General features: G+C 31.8%; 1 protein-coding gene across 6 annotated transcripts in view; it reads right to left on the reverse strand.

The window, feature by feature from the left end:
- The window catches only part of SDCCAG8 (SHH signaling and ciliogenesis regulator SDCCAG8), a 282059-nt gene that overhangs the window by 136310 nt on the left and 125358 nt on the right, over positions 1 to 20391 (reverse strand). For all 6 annotated transcript variants that reach the window (XM_051993493.1, XM_051993494.1, XM_051993490.1 and 3 more), the window contains one exon: positions 8110 to 8252. In XM_051993493.1, the coding sequence (XP_051849453.1) occupies positions 8110 to 8252 (143 nt within the window). The remainder of the gene's footprint in view (positions 1 to 8109; positions 8253 to 20391) is intronic.

A 20391-nucleotide genomic window follows, 5' to 3' on the forward strand; every position in this document is an offset into this window, starting at 1 on the left:
CTTCCTCCCCACCTCCCCATAAGATATACTCTATGATCTAATTCCAAAGGACTTGGTGTAGTGGACATATAATGCCTCATTTTCCAGTTCACTATGTCTCCTGACTTAAGGCTTTTCCCTCCTTTCTATATATTTTCTTTCCACTGACTGTCTCCTATGTTGGGAATGTTCTTAGTTTCCACACCTTCTCTGAACTCCTGTCTTCTAAAGGTTCCTTTCCAATTTGTCACTCAGCTATCAAACAGTTATCCTAAAGCATGAGTCTGACTGATAACCTCAGTGAATTCTACTGGGTGCCTTTTGCCCACAAGATCAAATATAATATCTTCTGATTTTTAAAGACCTTCATAAGCTGGTCCTTTCCTATCTTTCAAATCTTCTCACAATTATTCCCCTCACATATTATTCCCCTCACAATTATTCCCCTCACATAGTTCACTAACAATGAACTCGCTGTTGTTTCTAATATAAAAACATTCCATCTCCCGACTCCTCCATTTTTACTTGCTTTTCCCCATGTCTAGAATTCTCTCCCTACTCATTTTTACTTCTTGAAATCTCAGTTAAAAACCTTACTTTTTTCAGAGAAGTCTTTTCCAATCCTCTGAAAACTAATGCCTTCACTCTGTTGATTATCTCCAATTTATCATGTCTATATCTTGTTTGTATATAATTTGCATGATGTCTCCATCATTACATTGTGAACTCCTTGAGAACAAATATTCTTAACTTTTATTGTTATTCTTTGTATTCCTAGCATGTAATGCTAGGCACACGTAATGTGCCTGGCACATAGTAGATACTTAATAAATGCTTATTAACTGTACTTATTACTGGTCTCTCTAGCTGCTAGTGCATTCTCTTCTGAGACAATTTTCTATATAATTTATATAGCCTATGAGCACCTCATTGGTTCTTTGTCATTTCCCCCTCAGAATATGAGTTTCTGGATTGCAGGAAATTTCTTTGTATCTCCAGTGCTTAATACAGTGCCTATCACATACTAAGAACTTGGTAAATGCTCAACACTTTTTTATTTTTATTTATTTTACCTTTAAGTAACATTTTAGATCTGATTTTTTTCTTTTATAATAAAAATATTCTAAATTAGTATCACTGGGTTAAATCTTTATAGAGTTTTAGTTCCATCTCTCTTAGCTGAACTTTGTTCTCAATTATGAGCTGGAAAAGGGCACAAGCACTATATTCTTTAAAGTATGGAGATGAGAAAAACCTTCTTTCTTCCTCTGCTGTGATTCTTCAGATCATCAGTTGATTGCTTTATGGGATGATTTTTATCACCCTAAAAAATTAGGATCCAAGGAACATTAAAAGGAGTCCTCTTAGAGATGAAATGTATGCCTTTGCTACACTTTGAACTTATCCCATCCTAGACTAGGTTTGCTGGCTATGACAATATATAGGAGGGAGTAACACAGTGCAGACCTGCATCATTTAGAGGAAGTTGGATATGTTGGGGGAAGGAGAAGGTGTGGGAGACAGTCTGTTTCCTTTGTGTCTTCTTGACAGACTGTTTTGCTACTGGAAAGAAGAGGGAAAATAGGCCTCATTTAATTTAAAACAGCACCAAGGCCATCTATTTCCAGACTTCAAGACGTTGCTTGCACATATATCCATTTAAAATTATTTTGACACATTTTGACTAATTTATTCATGAAAGGAATACTAGAAAAATTAGCTTAATTTTAAATGGAAACATCAGATGAAAATTCTTGAACAAAATATAGGAAGAAAGAAGAAAAATTTCAGCTAGAAACATATTGAAGTTTTTTATTTGTTTCTCCTTGTTTGTTGTCCAGACCTGTGATTTCACTGATTTAATTTTAATTCTTGGTAAGAAAACTCAGTATTTCCCCATGATTGCATGATTAGAATTCATTCTCAATTATTATATCCATGATAGACTGATTTATATAGATAATTTCAAAGAACAGGCAAGTCAAATATATATATATATATACATATATATATATATGCATATATGTGTGTGTGCATGCATATATATGTATATGTAGATACATATTGCTTTGAAATATGCTTTTAAGCCTATTTTAAGATGGATTATCTTTTGTTGTAATGGGAATACCACATTTATATATGGAATAGATTAGGGCTAGGCTAGGAAGATAGTCAATGGAAATTTACAATATTTTAAATAAAATAACTAAGGCAAACTTGCAAAAGAGAATCAAATTGAAATTTCTTATTAGCCACCCCACCCAGTCTAGCTCTAATCTATTCCATGCATAAATATGTCCTATTCTCATTACAGTAAAAGAAAATAATCTCTTTTAAAGCAAATGTCAATATAAACAAAGCTATTCTCCTTATCTGACAAATTAGATCTCAAGATGAAAATAAAGAACAAAATAAGAGCTATATACAAAGTAAACAAAGACAGAAAAATATGTCAAAATTGGCAAGAATTTGAGGACACTGATCTCCAATAATCTATTAACAAATTGTATTCTAACTATTGATATATGATATTGACAATTCATACTTCTATTTCCTATTTCAATGAAATGCTAATACTATGGTTTAGTTATCTACTTATCAGGGCCATAAAGTGATCTGGATGGAATTTTGGTAGACACTTAATGCTTGTTGACTAATTGATGTAGTTCATAACATCAAGCCATTTGAAATAATTAGATAAGGCATTGCTTCTGTTCTGGGAAGTTGTCTATCATTCACCCTCCTCTTTACAAAAAGAATATCTATGGAGAAGCAGAGAAAAGAATGAAAGAATATGCCCATGTTCCTTCTAGAATCTATTCTAGTTTAATGGGCCACCCTTGGAAATAATAGAGTACAATATTCTCTGTCCTTGAAAAAGCAGAGGACTACTCAGAGAAGCCAGTCAGTGTCCTCTGGTCTCACACACAAAACTCTTCTTTTGAACTAAGACAATGATTTAGAAAGATGTTGTTTGGGAAAGGGATATAATTTTACCTGCTGATTAAGATTAAGATTAACATCTCTTTATAATAGTTACCAAATGTAGAACAGACAAATTGGGCTCATCAATTGATAAAAAGAATGGAAAAAACATTTAAAAACCATTATTTTAGTATGCTGTTCAAATAATAATTTGATCCTTTCATGTGTTATGTCTTTTTTTTAAGTGTTTGAATCTTATGTACACCCTTTAAAAACTAAATGTCAAAGGAATTTTAAAAACAAAAATTGTAAATAAAAATTCTATTGCCATATAAAGTAAAAACCTCTTTTCCCACTTGTAGCAAAAAGAAGAAAAGAATAGCAAAATTAGTGAGATTTAAAGGAAACATGGGGAAATGTTCTGGAAAATTTCAAGTCAAACTGAAATTTTGTATTTCACCAAGATTTTGTATTATACCAGTAAGGAAGCTAGTAACTTTCCATTTCTACTATATAAAAACATTTCAATTATGTTTCCAATTGTAATTTTTTTTTCTCTTAAAGAAAACAGTACAGTCAATCATAAGTATTTTTAGAGCATCCTATGTAGGAAGGGAAGGCATTGTGGAAGATACAAAGCTATATAAAGTACTGTCCTTGCCTTGAGGGAGTTTACAACTTGGAGATCCAAATGACTGCTATTTTTATATTTAAACTCTTTGTGACTATACATGTGTACCTACAAGGATGTACATAATATGTGATTAATTTATATAATAGTGTATTGGATAATCCTCATGGCATGTAAATAACTTTAAGACCTCTTGCCTCCTGTTTTCAAGAATGCAAACATGATGTAAAATATAACTTATTTTATTGATATTTTTTTCCAACTACAGTTGGATGCATATTTATGCATAGAAATTTAGTATAATTGTTTCTTAAGATAACTGGAAACAAAATGGTATTAAAGAGTATGGCTCCAATCAAATAAAAATATAGCTCAAGGAAATTCAATTTTAAATCACACAGAACTTTTGCAAACTTATTAAAAAATAACTAAGAAGTAACACCTCTTTAATAATATATAAAGACCAGGATTTATGGGACCAGAGTGTGAAAGCCTTAAAATACACTCAATATGAACTGAAATATATATTGTCATACAATTCAGTGTATATTTATTCTTTCCAGGAGTAGTATTAGTGCTATGTAGAAATTAAGAAAGTCTAAGAAAAAACCTTTGCCTTTGAGAAGCTTATGCTCAAATAGAAATCATCCCAGTTGGAATCAGTGCTTTTTCTTTCCCTTTGAACTCCTCTAATATTTTAGAATTACCCATTTGATACTCCAAAAATGATGAATGAGTAGGATCAATGAATAGATTATAGCTATTTGCATGCATTCTTCATTTCCAACTAGGGTGATCAAAAAAAGTTCTATGAAAAAAGGTGACCTTTAAGTTTAGTCTTGAAGAATTCTAATTGGTGTATAAGGAAGAGAAAGACATTCCAACTACAAGAATTAAGAAAGGAAAAGACAGCAAACAACCAGGTATGTTAAGAAAAGTAAGAAAGTAGTTTCAGATTCAAAAGCAGATTAAGGTTAATCTGGGGTTCAAAGACCTTAAGATCTACAGGTAAATTACAGGGAGTCCTGAATTTTGAAGGAAAACAAAATTATGTCTTTACTTTCATTAATCTTTAATTGAAAATTAGCCTTTTTTTCAATTATGAATGTAGGTAATAACACTTATTCTGATAAAGGTACCACAGATTTCACCATACATGAGGGGTCTATGACATATAAGATTAAGAAGCTTTGATGTAAAGAATTAGTATGAGGTAATCTAGAATAGTAATATGAGGACAGGCGATGGAGAGCTTCTACCTAAATATTCAATAAAATAGGTAAAAGGCTGTGAAAACTTCAAAATGCTATCTAAATGCCAACTGACATTACTATGGTTGCAACTAAAATCTACTGTAAGAATAATGATTTGGATGAATTCCTTAATACACTCAAGGTTTTTGTTTTTGTTTTTGTTTCTGTTCAGTTTCTTTTGTTTTCTCTTAACAAATGGCTAACATTTGTTGTGACATTTCATTTGGAAAATGGAAGAAACCCTAGATTTGGAAATCACAGGATCTAACTTCTACCACTTTTTACCACTGTAACTTTGGGCAGTCATATAACTTCTCAAGGACTTTTTTAATACATAAAATAATGAAAGGCTAGACCAGAAGACATCTAAGGCCTTTTCCAAATCTAAATCTATGATCCTTCAACTACAGCTACATATAGATGCAATAATCCTGTAAAGTATTTGGAGGGAAAAAACTATTCCCTTTCCTACAGAGGCTAACAGAGAGTAAAGTTATAAGTAAGTTCTTGGGAAATTTGTGGCTATGGTTAGTAATTAGAATTCAGAAAATCATAAGGTTAAATATATATGTGTATATACATATACCTATGTTTGTATATTACAAATATGTAATATCATCTATCTCTCTATTTAGTAGAATAGTTACCAAATGCCCTCTACTTAGTTCTTCTACCCTCTCATTCTCTCTTTCTCAACCCTCTACTAGTGAGTAAAATAGGATCATAGTCTTTTGCCACCCTGATCTGGAATCTTAGAAGTAGATCAGGGAAGGTCATGGCTTTGCCCTTCTGGAAAGCTATTTATCTATATGGGGATTGTTGCTAAAAGACTACATGTAACATCTACTATAAAGCCTGATTACTCAAATAGAGTATATCAGAGGGGGGTTCTTCTCAATAAATGCTGAATTCCTAAGTTCTGTCTTTTGCTTTTCACAAACCTTCAAGGGAAAAATTCCTTAACATTGGCATGAAAGCATAAATCATATTTGAGAAGTAGAGATTTTTCCCTCAGATGATCCACATATTTTCATTTTATCTCTTTTCCTTTCCTCTGAAGAAATGGATTCATTTTCATAGTTAAACTATTTATCATGTAATTTTAAAATTACATTTTTGAACTTCTGTTTAGAACATGAAGTTTTAAATGTTTAAGTTGAAGCTATATGGTGATTAGCCACCTGCCTTGCAGTTTGTTATTTTAGCAGCTGGTCCAAACTGAAATAGGAAAAAAAAAAAAAAAAAAAGGTTCACAAGCTATCAAATTGAATGTCTTTAATTTATTCAATGAACATTTATTGAGCACTTACTGTATGTGAAAGGCTCTGTTCTAGGCACTAAAGAAGCTATACCGGATTAATAAAGAAGTGTGGTGGAGGAAAAAATGCTTAGAAATTAGAATAAAGTGGTTTAAGAGTTGAAAACTTTGTCAACAATCTTGTGCTTTGCATGAAATGGGTGCATCTTGTCTGTACTCTGCATTTTTAATTCACCTACAATTTTATAAGCTTTCATTTTGCCAAATATGTAGAGAAGGCTTAGATGGAAGCTGTAATTAAGAAAAGGAAAATAATACCAAGAATTTGCTAGAAGTTCTATTTTTTGTCAAGCTAGGTATGTTGTTTTCTGAAACCAGCTGAAATAAAGATCAACAGAAAACAATTTTATGAAGTACTAAGGTGATATAAATATTCTCTAGGAAGAACAAAGAAACTAGTTGTCAGTCATCGATTTTTAGCAGTTGCTGCATCTTAATATGCTGTCCTTGGGGAATAAAAAATGGTCTTGTCAGACTATACAAGCAAAAAAAAAACTGCACATGAAACTCTCTATGGACTTTTGACTTCTGAAATTAACTCTGTGATTCTAACAGAATGGTATAAGGGCAAATCCAGCATTAATATTTATTTACTAATCCTCGGATGCACTGAGACATTAAAAGCTGTCCATTTCTAGTGGAGCAATGCTTAATACACTAATAGTTGGTGCTCAATAGTAGGCTGACTGAGGAGAAACAATATAAACATTCTCATAATGAAGTTAAATTCTAAAACTTTCAGGATTAAATAACTATATAAACTACATTGACATGTTCCTGATTCTACAACTACTTTAAATTTGCATTAAAAGAACAGTTATTATTCTGCATTATTAAGCAATTTTTTTCTTGATAAAGTGTTTCAGCTATTGGGATTTTTCCAAGATATCACACATCTATAGATGGTATTATTTTGGATTTTTTTTTTTTAATAAAGAAGAGCTTGGCATAACATTTGGATTATTATCATGACAAAATGTTTTGAAGAAAGTTTTATTTTAGCAGAACCAAAGGCATCTTAACACTACCCCAAAACTTTGGGAGGTTCATCAACCTCTAGAATATTTTTTCTCTCCAAATGCAGGCTGTTCAAGTGGTGCTTTCCTCCATCTGTTACTGTACCGTGTTCAGAATTATATTGTCATATTTAATGTAAAAGGGATCAGTCCCCATTTCATAGTTCAAATTCAACATGCTAGTGTGAATGGATGGCTGTTGTCTAACTGATTTTAGAACCTAGTATCATGAAGATTTGTATGTGTTTTGGTAGCAAGATTCTTTTTCTTTAAGACCAATTGGACCCTAAGATATATGAAGAATGTAGTTATTTGGCATGCAAATAAAAAAAAATCTTATTAAAACTCAAAATATATAGCCACTAAAATGGAAATCTGAATCATTCAACACATTTATTTGATTGTTTTCTTGTTTTAAAAATACATTCAGAATATTTGTTTCTTATAATACTCTGATTCTTTCTGGGGACTCGTACATGACACTGACACTTTATAATTAAGACCTTCATATCACACTACAAGCAACAATATATTTTGTAACACATACTTAGCAACACTTTTTTTCAATGGGTCAATAGCAGCAATTAGCTTAATCTATAAACCTTATACCATCTACCCCTCAAATTTTGCATTTTATAACTCTTTTCAGCATGTCTGGTATATCACATGTTACAGCTATTTCCACATTCTCCCCAAGTACCCAGCATTCTCCCCAAAATGTTAACTCTGGGGCATGAGGCATATCCTTTGGCTGCTGTTTGAAAAGTGAATCATTAATATCTATGAGTCCTTTAGAAGAAAGATTGTGTTTTATAGAAGCCACATTCATCGTTCACATGTTTTGCTTCCACGTCTGCATTTTGCCTAATGTGCCTGAAAGCTGTGCATAGAGCGAATGACTAAGAATGTAACAACTGCTTGGATGCCTGTGGAAAAGAAGGAGTAGAAGGAAATGTGTGCTATGGTATTTAATAGGATTAGGGGTACCTGGAGAGGTACAGTTGGTGCTCCGTTTTGCCCAGCAGCTCTGTCAGTTTTATGCACTCATCTCTGGCTCTTGCTCCATCCTGCTGTGCTTGTTCAATACGCTGCTTGCTTTCATTCAGTTCTAATTTCAGTTTCTCTATTTCCTTGGGAAGAAAAAAATCATTCATATAAAATCAATGCAGTTACAATTTAAACTGCTTTTATTTACAACATAAATATAATAAATGATGACCAGAAAATTTAAGTACTCTTCCTTTTTACGACAAAGGGAAAAGACTTGTCCAAAAATGCAGATTAGTGAGATATTTTTAGATTGTCAAATAAAGATCCATCTTAAAAAATGAAACGATGAAGTAGAAAACAATTTACTATTTCATTGCTAAATCTCTGCTTTTAATAATGTTTCACCTCTCCAAATACCAGTATTTTATTTTGCAGTTGTGTATTGTATAATTAGCTAGTTCATAAACAGGAATTATATATAAAAATTATTTGTTCCTTAGTATTCATATTTTGAATGCCATATGAAAGAGGCAAAATATTTTAAGATGTCTCCTACAGCAATACAGAATATTAAAATGGAACTGAGAGTACTAATATTAGAAGTATTTCATCAATTTGAATTTGGATAAAACATTGGACACAAGTTTTTTTAAGCTTCAATCAGATATAGAGATTACTGAACTAATAGTCTTAAAAGAAAATGAAAAAAAATTTTAGCTGTTCTTATAGAAAAACTAATCATATTTATCACATGAATAATCAGCACATTCTAATATTTATTTTCAGAAAGTTACAACCAATTGTCATTTAAATGTCTCCAAACAATACTCAGAATAACAAAATTTGAACATACACATATCTTAATGTTTAATTTAAATTTTTTTCACAAAACCTAACAGGTAAAAATAAAAGACAAAAATCTTTAAAATAGTATTATCAAATCAATAAAACTGCAAGAGATAAATAGTTTTTAAAAAGAAGCAATTTTCTAATAAGGTAAAGAGCAAAGGGCAAGTTAAACACAGAGAAATGCAAGATCCCATTTAGAGAAAAAAAAGTCCAGATTAAGTATAAGACTTAGAATTGTACTGTTAAGTGCCTTTTCAAAACCTCTTTATTCATTTATTCAACTTTTAAATTTCAAAATAACTTACAACTATTATATTAAGAGATAAACTATGACCATGACAATTAATTATTTATATTTTACTTTACAATTTACTCTTCCTTTTATAATAAAGATTCAGTTTCTCCTTAACAAAACCACAGAATATTTAGAAGAGTATGAAATAGACTTTGCACACACATACTGAAATATTTAAAGGAATAGTGCATATATATTCCTTTCATTATACTAGTAACAGAAGCAGCATAGAACAGCACAAAAAGATCTGGCTTGGAAGTTAGAAGACCTGGATTCTAGTCTCTACTACTCTTCTGCTTACTAGCTATATATCACAGTAGGAAAGTTGCTTAATAATTCCAAGCTTTAGTGAATAAGAATAATAATACCACAGTATATAACTCACAGAATTTGCGAGGAGTTTTGTAAATTATCAAATTCTATATAAATGTGAGCTACCAACAGCTTATCCTGCTGCCCACCTTACTTCACGTTTTTTGCCCTTCATTTTCAATATTAGTTACAGATCAAAAAAGGAAATTATATTGTTTTAATAGATTAAACTAAATAAAAATTATTTAATAAACAAAAAAAATCATTATATTAGAACCATATAATAGCATTAAAGTTTATAAAATATTCATTTACAAACATTAAGATTGCCTCTATATAAAAAACATTGTATTATAAAGCCATGAAGAATTTTTTTTAATTGGGCAGTTAGGTGATACTTCCAGCTAAACGAATATTGGCTCTGGAATCAGGAGGAGCTGAGTTCAAATGCAGCCTGAGAAACTTACTAGCTATGTGCCCTAGTCAAGTCATTTAACTGGATTGCCTCCAAAACAAAACAAAACAAAATAAATATGATACCTCATTCTAATGTTTATAAGGTAAACAGAAAGAATAGACCTAGACATATTAAAAGATAATAAATAATCAAGTTACAATTTAAAAATCAAATGAGTAATACAGACAAAAAGTCCTATAAACTTAAAAAGATAATCTACAGTAATTAGTGAATATCATAGTGCAAGATGTATTGATCAACAGTCAATTAAGACTGATAGATCTTAGGGATGCCATAGACATGGCAGAGCTGCAGCTCAGCAAGACCATTAATGGAATATTTTATGGCATCATGGGGACAAGAAGGAATATGGACAGTTTGGTAGATTTAGAAATGATTGAATGACTGGAGTCAAAAAGCAACAATTAAAGGAAATGGGTTGGTATTTTGATAACAGAGCCGTAATTTTCCAGATTACTAAAGGTCCATGACATACCTACCAAAAAAAAAAAAAAATTAAGAAACTTTGACATAATGTGCCTATAATGTTCTCTCCCTCCTCACCTCAGGGATATGGAATCTTTTACTTCTTTTAACACACAGCTCAAACACGATTTTCTATCTGAAGCCTTTTCTGAATCCCTCTAAGAGCAAATGTCTTCCACTTACTATTTTTTCTCTATATATACACCAATACATGGATATATGATTTTATTTTATTTTTATCTGTAAGTCCTTGAGAACAGGGACTGCTTCATTTCTGCCTGAAGCCCCAGTGTCTGGCAAAAACTAGGCAGGAATGAAGGAATGAATGAAATCTTGATTGAATGACTGAATTGGAGTAATCCTCCAATGCTTGTTTTTGACATCATTCTCTTCAACATTTTTGATCAATTACTTAGATGAAGAAAGAGATGGCATATTGTTAAATATGAAGGAACTGAGACTCAAAAAATTTCAACAGTCTGGAATGATGGGTTTTATCTAAGAAGTGCTATTTAATAAAGATAAATGTAAAGGTCTACATTTGGACTGGTAAAAATTAATTGTATAGAGATACAAGATAGGGAAGATGCAGTTAAACAATAATTAATGTAGAAAGGACATGGAGTTTTGGTGAATACAAATACAATATAGATTAAAAGTATGACTTAGAAGCCAAAAACAGTTCATTCATCTTAGGTTACATTAAGAGAGACATTATATTCCAGGGGCAAAAGGGAGATAGCAGTAATACCAATCTCTGCCCTGATTAGGCCACATCTGGAATATTATTTTCATGTTTATTTGCCACTGTTTGAGTGTGATATTGGCAAAACAGTGTTCATTTAAAAAAGGTTCAAAAAACTAGAATGATGAAAGGATTTAAAATTGTACCATACAACTGGTTAAAGGATATGGGGAATATTTAACTTTGAGAAGATATAAGGTGACATGATAACTGTCTCCTAATATATGAAAGATTGTCATGACTAAAATAGACTAGAGTTGCTATGCTGGACTACAGAGAGCAAAACGAGGAGTAACAAAAATAAAAAGGATAATAGAACCCTGAAATATGTGGAACATATTCTTATAATTAGTTTTCTAAAATAGATTATTTTATGTGGTATTAAGATTCACATTTGTGGGGATTTGTGTTATCAGGATGATCACTTGTTAGAGATGTTATAGAGAGAATTTCTTTCTAACCAATAACCTGCCAATGAAACTTCAAATGTGTCTTGAAGAAATGTATGGTATTCAGGAAATACTTATGAGGAAGGAGATCATTCCAAATGGAAGGACCCAAATAAGTAAAGGCATCAATTGAGACAAAAATGCAAAAAAAAAATTTAGGCCATATGTAATAGGACCAATTTCATTGGATTACAGAGCTTTAAAAGGACAACAATTAAAGAGAAAGGTTGAATTATTGAAATGAATAAAGTATTTTAGAAGTTAATAGACAGACCAGTTTGGCTACCATTAAGGGGCTCTAGATAAGAAGAGTAGTAGAAAAAATTAGAAAATTATGCTATAGACTCTATGGTGAAGGGCCTGAAATGCCAAGTTAATCTTATAGGATACATGGAATTTTTTAAGTTTTTTGGATAGGAGAATGATATCAAGAAATAATATCCATCTTCATATTTTAGGAAGATTAATCTGAAAATGTGTAATATAGTATAAAGAGACTAACAGTGGTACAGAAACACAAGTACTTACATTCTCTGGGTTCCCTAACCTCCCATGTCAGAAACTCTGACTTGGTCCCTTTTTTGCTCCTCCTATAGAAAAATTTCCAGATATAGTCATCTCCTGAAAGAATGGCTTTAATTGACTATCTGATACCCTCTGAAGTATCCTATGATGGGAAGGCTCCATTCATCCTGGTCCATCATAATCATAATTACAATTTATGTTAATTACTAGTATTCAAATACAATAGTGACTTTATTCTTCAGAACTTTGGAAATAAAATAATCATAAATTCACAGCTTATATTTAATAATCAAATTGCATTCTTTTTTCACCTACTATATATCAACAAATTTCTTGCCCTTCTGTGAAAAAGGTCAATATTTTTATCTGCATTTACTTAATAAAGGAATAAAGTGATAGCCATAAAAAGTGATTTGTCTAAGGATACTTTCTGGGTTAAGAGATGAAAACTAGAATTCAAAAAGTTACTGATTTAATTCCGTAGTAGTACTTCCTCTCTAAAATAATATTCATAATAGATAACATTTATACAGTGTTTCAAGATTTGCAAAGTGTTTCACAGGTTATTTCACATTAGCATCATTTTTTAAAGTGCTGAATAAAAGTATACCATGCAATTTCAAAGGACAAAACCTAGAGATATTCAATGATCAAGAATTTAGAGGACAGATTACAGTCAACTCCTTAATATCCATATCAGCAAAAGGGATCATTGGCACAGATAATCAAAATCATCAAATAATCTGACCAGTTGGATCAGGGGTCTAGATCCACTCCTTCAGTGAGGGAAACTTGCCATGGCACTAAACCAGATGGGTGGAAGCAACTCTGCTGCCAGAAATGCCACTCTCCCATTGGCAGGATAAACTTCTGCATCACCCAATTGGGTCAGGACCTCATCCCTATTCCACATGGTACCCTAGGGATAAGAGATGTGGTCCCCATATAGGATGCATGCTAAATGTGGCACACAACACACTGTATCATAGGTGCACAATTCATCTACAACATAGTGATTGGAATGACTTTCTTTGGGAAAAAAATCCAGATTTGGGGGGAAAAAACTGTTTAGGGAAGCAATATTCCTTTTTATACTTAACACAATATTGATCTTAAATTCCTAGTGAATTTAAAGCATTATGGGATTTCCATGAATTCAAATTATAGACAGATTTTTAAGAATATAACAATATGTAAACCATAGGTCTATACACACTAACAAGAACTGCATATATTTCTAGAATTCTCAATGAACATATATCTTTGGAATCATCACTGAACCTGTGAATTGATTTCACCTGTTTTCTTGACTAAGAAATATTAGAAAAGAATGAATGTCTGACGACAAAATTCTTAGACTGAACATGCCTTAATAACATAGAATGATTTTTGACAAAAAAGAAGAAAGTAGTATTTGAAAACCTTTACAATCTGATAGTTTTTTAAAATTTTATCTATAAACCCCTTATGACTCTCTAAAAAGCTCTCTTATGGTCTCTGAGAAATCTTGCAGCATCTCAAATCTATTTTTTTGCAAGGAGGAGAAAAAGGGAGGGCAGCAAGAAGAAAGAGAATAGAAAATATACAAGTTACAATTTGAAGGGAATGAACCCAAGCCTTAAAAAAGGAAGCAAAAAAACCCCCAAAATCTTTAGGGCAATATGAAGTAACAAATTTTGAAGCTACTACTAATGGAAGTTTATTTCACATGAATCCATTAAGGAACCAATGGAATCTGAAAATCTCTATGATACATGATGATGAAAAATAAAACACAATAATTTAACACCTGAGAAAAATTTTTTTAAATTCCATTTTATATAGAGGTATTGATAAGATCAGACTAATAAATTGACATTACTAAATTCTTAACATATAGGTTGTTCACCCAAACAATGACAAAATTTTGTTTTGTGTCTTGTCAAAGTAAATTTACTGCAAAGGTAAGTTCTTTGTGATCATTTATATGAGACCAAGAGAGAACATTAATAACTATATATTTAAGTACTTAATATCTCAAAAACCCCTCTACATCATCACCTGTCTCCTTCTCTATTTGCTTCAATCTCCAAGAAAAAGCTCATCTTTCCACTTCTACAGTCCCTGTCTCTATTTGTGCCTTTAACTCCACTGCCTCCTAGAGCATCTACACTTCATCCTTCCTCTCTTCCTTTTCTATCTTCACCTCTCTTTGATTGCAAAGGGAATCTCTTTGGTTGCTGCTTTGCATTTTAGCTATCCCCATCACATCCTCAGTGGGTATTCTACTATTCAATTATCTAATTATAATCTAATATTTTCAAAATCATTTCTAATATCCTTTTATAGAAAATTGATAGTTTACATTTATAGTTTCTTTGCTAAAATGATTCTTAAGGGCAAAAACATCCTTTTATTTGTTATTGCATGCATAATGACATCTAAAACAATACCTGAAATTCATAAATTTCCTTGTTTTAACACTTGTTATGTACCTGGAATATTCATAGCACCATACTGGACATATTGAAAAATACAGAAGTAGCAAGGGTGTTTTTTGTTCTTAAGTATGTCTAGGTCTATTGTCTGACATGAGGAAAAAACTTAAAATACAGAGATATCAAATAAAAGATAATAACTTTTAGTTAAAATCATGAAAACAAATGACTACATGTCCTAACTCAATTAAATAATAAATATTTATCAAATGCCTATACTAGGTATATAGTACTGGGTTAGATGTTGAGCTATATTAGACAACATCCCTACTAATAAGTTGCCCCATGGATAGTTACTATTTTGAGGAAATATTCCTAGGAAAATATGTTAGAAATAATTGGGTTAAGAGTTGCTAATAAAGCCTTGAAAGATATATTTTCTTGTTCTCCAGTCTCAAATATCTCATCTTTCAAAATATGGTGGAATTCTTCCAGCAACTAAGCTTTCAGTTTCATACTATTGGAATCTAAAAATGAAAGAAAAGAGGTACTTCCCTTTTCATCTCCATCTTTTGACAGAAATGATATATCTTCTTTTACTATTACACCCTTCCAAAGACAAATACACTAATATACAACACATACATAGACACCTCCCCAGTAATTACAGCACTTAAATTTCACACCACAATTTCTCTTGTTACAAGGGAAGATTCTGTTGGAATAAGGGAAAGGAAATCCCTAGAAAATGATGAAACAAAAGAAAGGAGAAAAAAAAAGATAAATATTTTCAAAGGGAAAACCATATCCTTGAGAGTGTTTGTTGATTCTATTTCAATCTTTTCATTCATAGAACCTTCTATGAATTCATTACTTCAAAAGATCATCCATTCTAGTGATACACACTTTAAAGCAAAAAATACTGGGCCCAAATCACCCCCTACCCCAAGTAACTTCAATACATGTTTTATTCATAAAATCCAAACCAATCTAACATTTAGTAAGCATCTTCCACTTATGAGGTGCTAGGCTTATTGACAGAGATACAAAAATAAGAAGAAAAAGAAAAAAAAGAAAAAACACAGAAACATATTAGGGAAGGAAGGGAGGAAGTATGGATACAAAAAGGAGAGAAATAAGTAAAAAAGGCAATCTGAGGAAAGAAAGAGCACTGACAATTGAGGAGATTAGGAAATACAAGTCCTAAATAAACTGACTTTTAAAAAAATCATAGGGATTCTAAGGTGTTTCTGTGAACAGAGAATACATTCTAAACATTGCAAAAGCATGATGTGAGATAAAAGGTTGAGTTCAAGAAATAGTAAAATAGTTTTGTAAAGTATATCAAGGGAAGCAACAAAACTAATATAAAAAGTAAGAAGAAGCAAGATTACTGAAGACTTTGAATAGCAAAATGAGGAATTTGTATTTTATCCTTGAAGTAATAGGAGTAACTAAAAATTCTTGAGTTGGCAAGTGATGAAGTCAGATGTGCCTTAAGAATATTAATTTAGAAATTGTATAAAAAGACTGGATGATTGAATCAGTGGTGGCAGCAATACCTTCCAGAGCTCTCAGTCCACAAACAGTAAGGGATTCAGACAACTGGTCAGAAGGAAATTACATGGATCTCTTTGCTGGCACTTGGTAAGGTATTCTGTTACATTGCTCATTCATGGATCCAGGTCATGGTCCTGAGAGACAGTCCCAAGGGAAAGGAGGAGCAATAGCACACCAGAGATTATGGACACAGGGGAATGAGGACATTGGTCATAGGTCCAAGCTTGAAAAGAGAATTTGTGGTTTATCACAGACCAAAGTATAGGCCAGAAGAGTAGTAAACATACCTCTTTTTAGATCACACTACCTTGGAAGAACTGAAAACTTACAAATCCCTAGAATTAGCTCTGAGAGTAAGAACAAGAAAGGCCTGAAACTTTGGACAGTATTGTCTTCTCTCCAAGAGTAAAGCTCAACTTTAACAGCAAGGTAAAAGTCAAGAAATAACAATGGAATAAAAATAAAAACAAAAACCATGATCATAGAAAGTTACTAGAGTGACAGGGAAGATCAAAGCACAAAAGCAGAAGAATGCAACAAAGTCAAAACTACTATATCTGTAGATACAAAGAAAAATGTAAATTTGTCTCAGGTCCAAAAAACATTTGTGAAAAGCTCCAAAAGAATTTTTAAAAATGAATTAAGAGAGGCATCAAGGTGACTCAGTGCATAGAGTGCTGGGTCTGGAATCAGGAAAACTGAGTTCCAATCTGGTCTCAAACACTTGCTCTGTGATCTTAGGCAAGTAATTTTAGCCTGTTTGCCTCATTTTCCAGATCTATAAAATGATCTGGAAAAGGGAAATCACTAAACCACTGAAGTACTTTTGCCAGGAAAACCCAAAAATGGGGTCACAATCGAACCATAAAAATTTGAACATAACCACATATAGATTTTGAGCAACAGGTGCATATTGTACATAAGTATTATCCATTGACTTGCAGTCACAGCTGATATTTGTGAAGATGACTAATTTAGTGATTCACTAAATTTTTACTCCATGTCTATTTCATTGTCTCAACACTGTTCAAAAAGCCCAGACTCTGACAGGTCCTATTAAGTTGAAGAGGCCTAAGCCTAGAGTATAGGCTCAGTGACAGATTTTGCTTGTTTTCCCAAGACCAGTCTAGCTAATTTGGGATTCAGCACTAGGAGGCTCAACATCAATTGAATTATTTTGAATTCAAAAATTTATGTAAACTCTCTACTAATGTGGAAGTGTAAAGATATGCTAAGTATTGAAATAAGAAGAGTTTGATTAAAAAAAAAAGTCATTTGGTTTTTCCTCTTCAAAAGAAATTTAGATCAATTATGGCGATTATCAACCCACAATAAATAATATTCCATTTGAAAAATAAACATATGATCACTGGAGAAAAATTCCAGGTCTTTTTAACTGATAAGGCTTTTAAGAGGAATTGTTTATAGGTTCTAAGAATTATGAAAAAGAAAAGATGGCCTTGTATCAAAAGTGGAATGAAAAGGGGATAGGGTCTGAGTTGTTACTACATGTTCTTATGATCTGTATTAGTTTACAAATTAAAATACTTGTTTTTTGCAGGACTTATATTTAATTTTAAAAATCAGATCAGACCTGACTCAAAATGTTAAGGCCTTTTTAAAGTAGCGATCTCATTATTGCAGTGACATTCAAAAGAAAAATAAAATACAATGACATTCCTCTGAAGTCTACATGAAAGAAACAAATAGAACTTTTCTGAAGGGGCATACATACCAAGAAATTGTTTCATGTCTTTTCTCATTAAAGGGAATAATCTAGTTATTTCTAGTAGGAATATTCTTAAGGAAAATATGTTCTATAAATGATTCTTCATCACCAAATCATAGGAAAATTGATTACATCATCCTAAAGGTATTACTATTTTTAAGTGGTCAATTTTCATCTGGCATTTTGGTAAAGGGGAAAGAATGTTGGATTTGAGTCAAGAAGAGACCAGGGTTTTAGATCCTGCTGCTAATATGTATTAAAAGTGTGACCAAAGGCAAATCCTTTAATTTTACTATTTCCATATCACAAAATGGTGGTCATAGATTCAGAAGTAATCTAGTCCAACTCCATCATTTGAGAGATGAGGAAAAACAGGCCCAGAGTGATTATGGACTAATAATACCCATAGCACTTAAATCATAGGTTTGTTGTGTATAAACAAACACACACACACACACACACACACACACACAATATACACACAGTAATACCTGTAGTATTTAAATCACAGATTTGTTTTGTATAAACACACATATAAAACATACATATATGTTTTTAAATCACAGGATTGTTTTATATGCACACATACTTAAAAATGTTTTGCAAACATTAAAATGTTTTATAAATTTAAGCCTCTAATAATACTAGTACCAAAATTAAATAAGACTAGAGAGAGGGGGAACAATGAAAGAATCCTTATACTAACATGCTTTTCTCAAAAGACTCTCTTAGATTCTCTCTGGAAGAGGATAAATAGAAATACAAGTAATGTAAAATGGAAATAGCAATAGCACTCACCTCTCAGGATTATTGTGAGGATCAAATGAAAAAAAAGTTTGAAAACATTTTACAAACTGGAAAGTTCTATATAAATGCTGGTGGTAATATTACTATTATTTCTCTATTCTATATTCTGTGAGATTACTGAAATAAAGGCAAATTTTAGAGAAAACTTCTGATGGAAGGAATACTAGGTGATAGAACCATGGACCTGGAGTTGGGAAGATTCAAGATGAAATCTAATCTCAGACACTTCCTAGGTCTATTACTCTGAGCAGTTACTTAACCTCTGTCTTAGTTTCCTCAAGTGTAAAAACAAGATAATAATAGCACCTAACTTCCAGGGGTTTTGTGAGATACAAATGAGATTATATTTCTTGAGACTTTTAAACAACACCTCAAAGATAAGAGCTGAGATAAGATAAATGGGAAGGGGAAAAAAAGAGAATATTTATAGAGGGCTTACTTTGTGCCGGTACCAAGCAAAATGCTGTACAAATATTATCTCATCTGAACTCACAATAATCTTGGAGAAGGGGAAAAGTGCTATTATTATCCCTATTTTACAGCTGAAAAAAATTGAGTTTAATAGAGGTTAAGTGACTTGTCCACAGTCATACAGCTAGTGTTTGAGGCTGCATTTGAATTCAGATCTTCCTGACTCCAGATCCAAAACTCTATTAACTGCTCCACCCAGCTTTCTCAAAGCAATGAAAACTTTTAAAGAATAAAAGGAATTTGATAAGGAAAAAAAAAAAAAAAAACCAAAAACCAAAAGGTAACCCAAAGGAAAAATTTTCAGATTCACATAAGGCATCAGAAAACAATTCCATAATTTATTATTGCCTCAAACTAAACATTCTATCCAAGTCCTCAAAGCTCAAATTAATAAATATTTTAATGCACCTCACCAACTCTTAAAATAGAAATATTTCTCTCTACAAATCCATGCCAAAAAAGCAAACTAAACAATTCATTTCTTTGGCATAATATTTTTTTCTTTCAACTGAGCATTTACTGGGATATAACAAAGAATGAAAATTGTTGTGAACTTCTTATGGTACTATTATTCAGTTCTGGTACAAATTAAATTCAAAATCATGATATATTTAGTAGGGAGGTATCTACAATCATTTAGTTATCAAATTTCCATTATTCTTGTCAAATAAAATCTAACCAACATATTCTCATAGTTTGCTATGCTCTGTGATGATTTGGTTTCATTATCTGTAGAAGTATTGACTTATTCAATTCAACTGAAAAAATGAATCAATCAAGTTAAGTCAAAAAGTATTTGATAAACAGCTACTATGCCCTAGGCATGTGCTATGCATGCTATGTGTATATTATATGTATGTGGAGATAGATTTAGATAGATAAATATAGGCAAAAACAGAGTCCTGCCTTCAAGAAGCACATTTTCTAATGGGCTGGATAATATGCCAACAACTATGTAAAAACAAAATATAAACAAGATAAATCTGAACTATCAATCAGACCATACTAGTATGGGGAATCAGGAAAGGCTTCTTCGAGGCTAAATCAAATTGTGATATGAAAATAGCTAGCCCTTTTGCTCTCATGCTACTGTGGCTAATATAATTAGAAACTATAAAATTTCTCTCTATAAATTAGCTTAATTTTAAATAAAAGTGTTCAAAAATTTTAGAAATAT

This window comes from Antechinus flavipes, chromosome 4, assembly GCF_016432865.1.
Source record: "Antechinus flavipes isolate AdamAnt ecotype Samford, QLD, Australia chromosome 4, AdamAnt_v2, whole genome shotgun sequence".
NCBI lineage: Eukaryota > Metazoa > Chordata > Mammalia > Dasyuromorphia > Dasyuridae > Antechinus > Antechinus flavipes.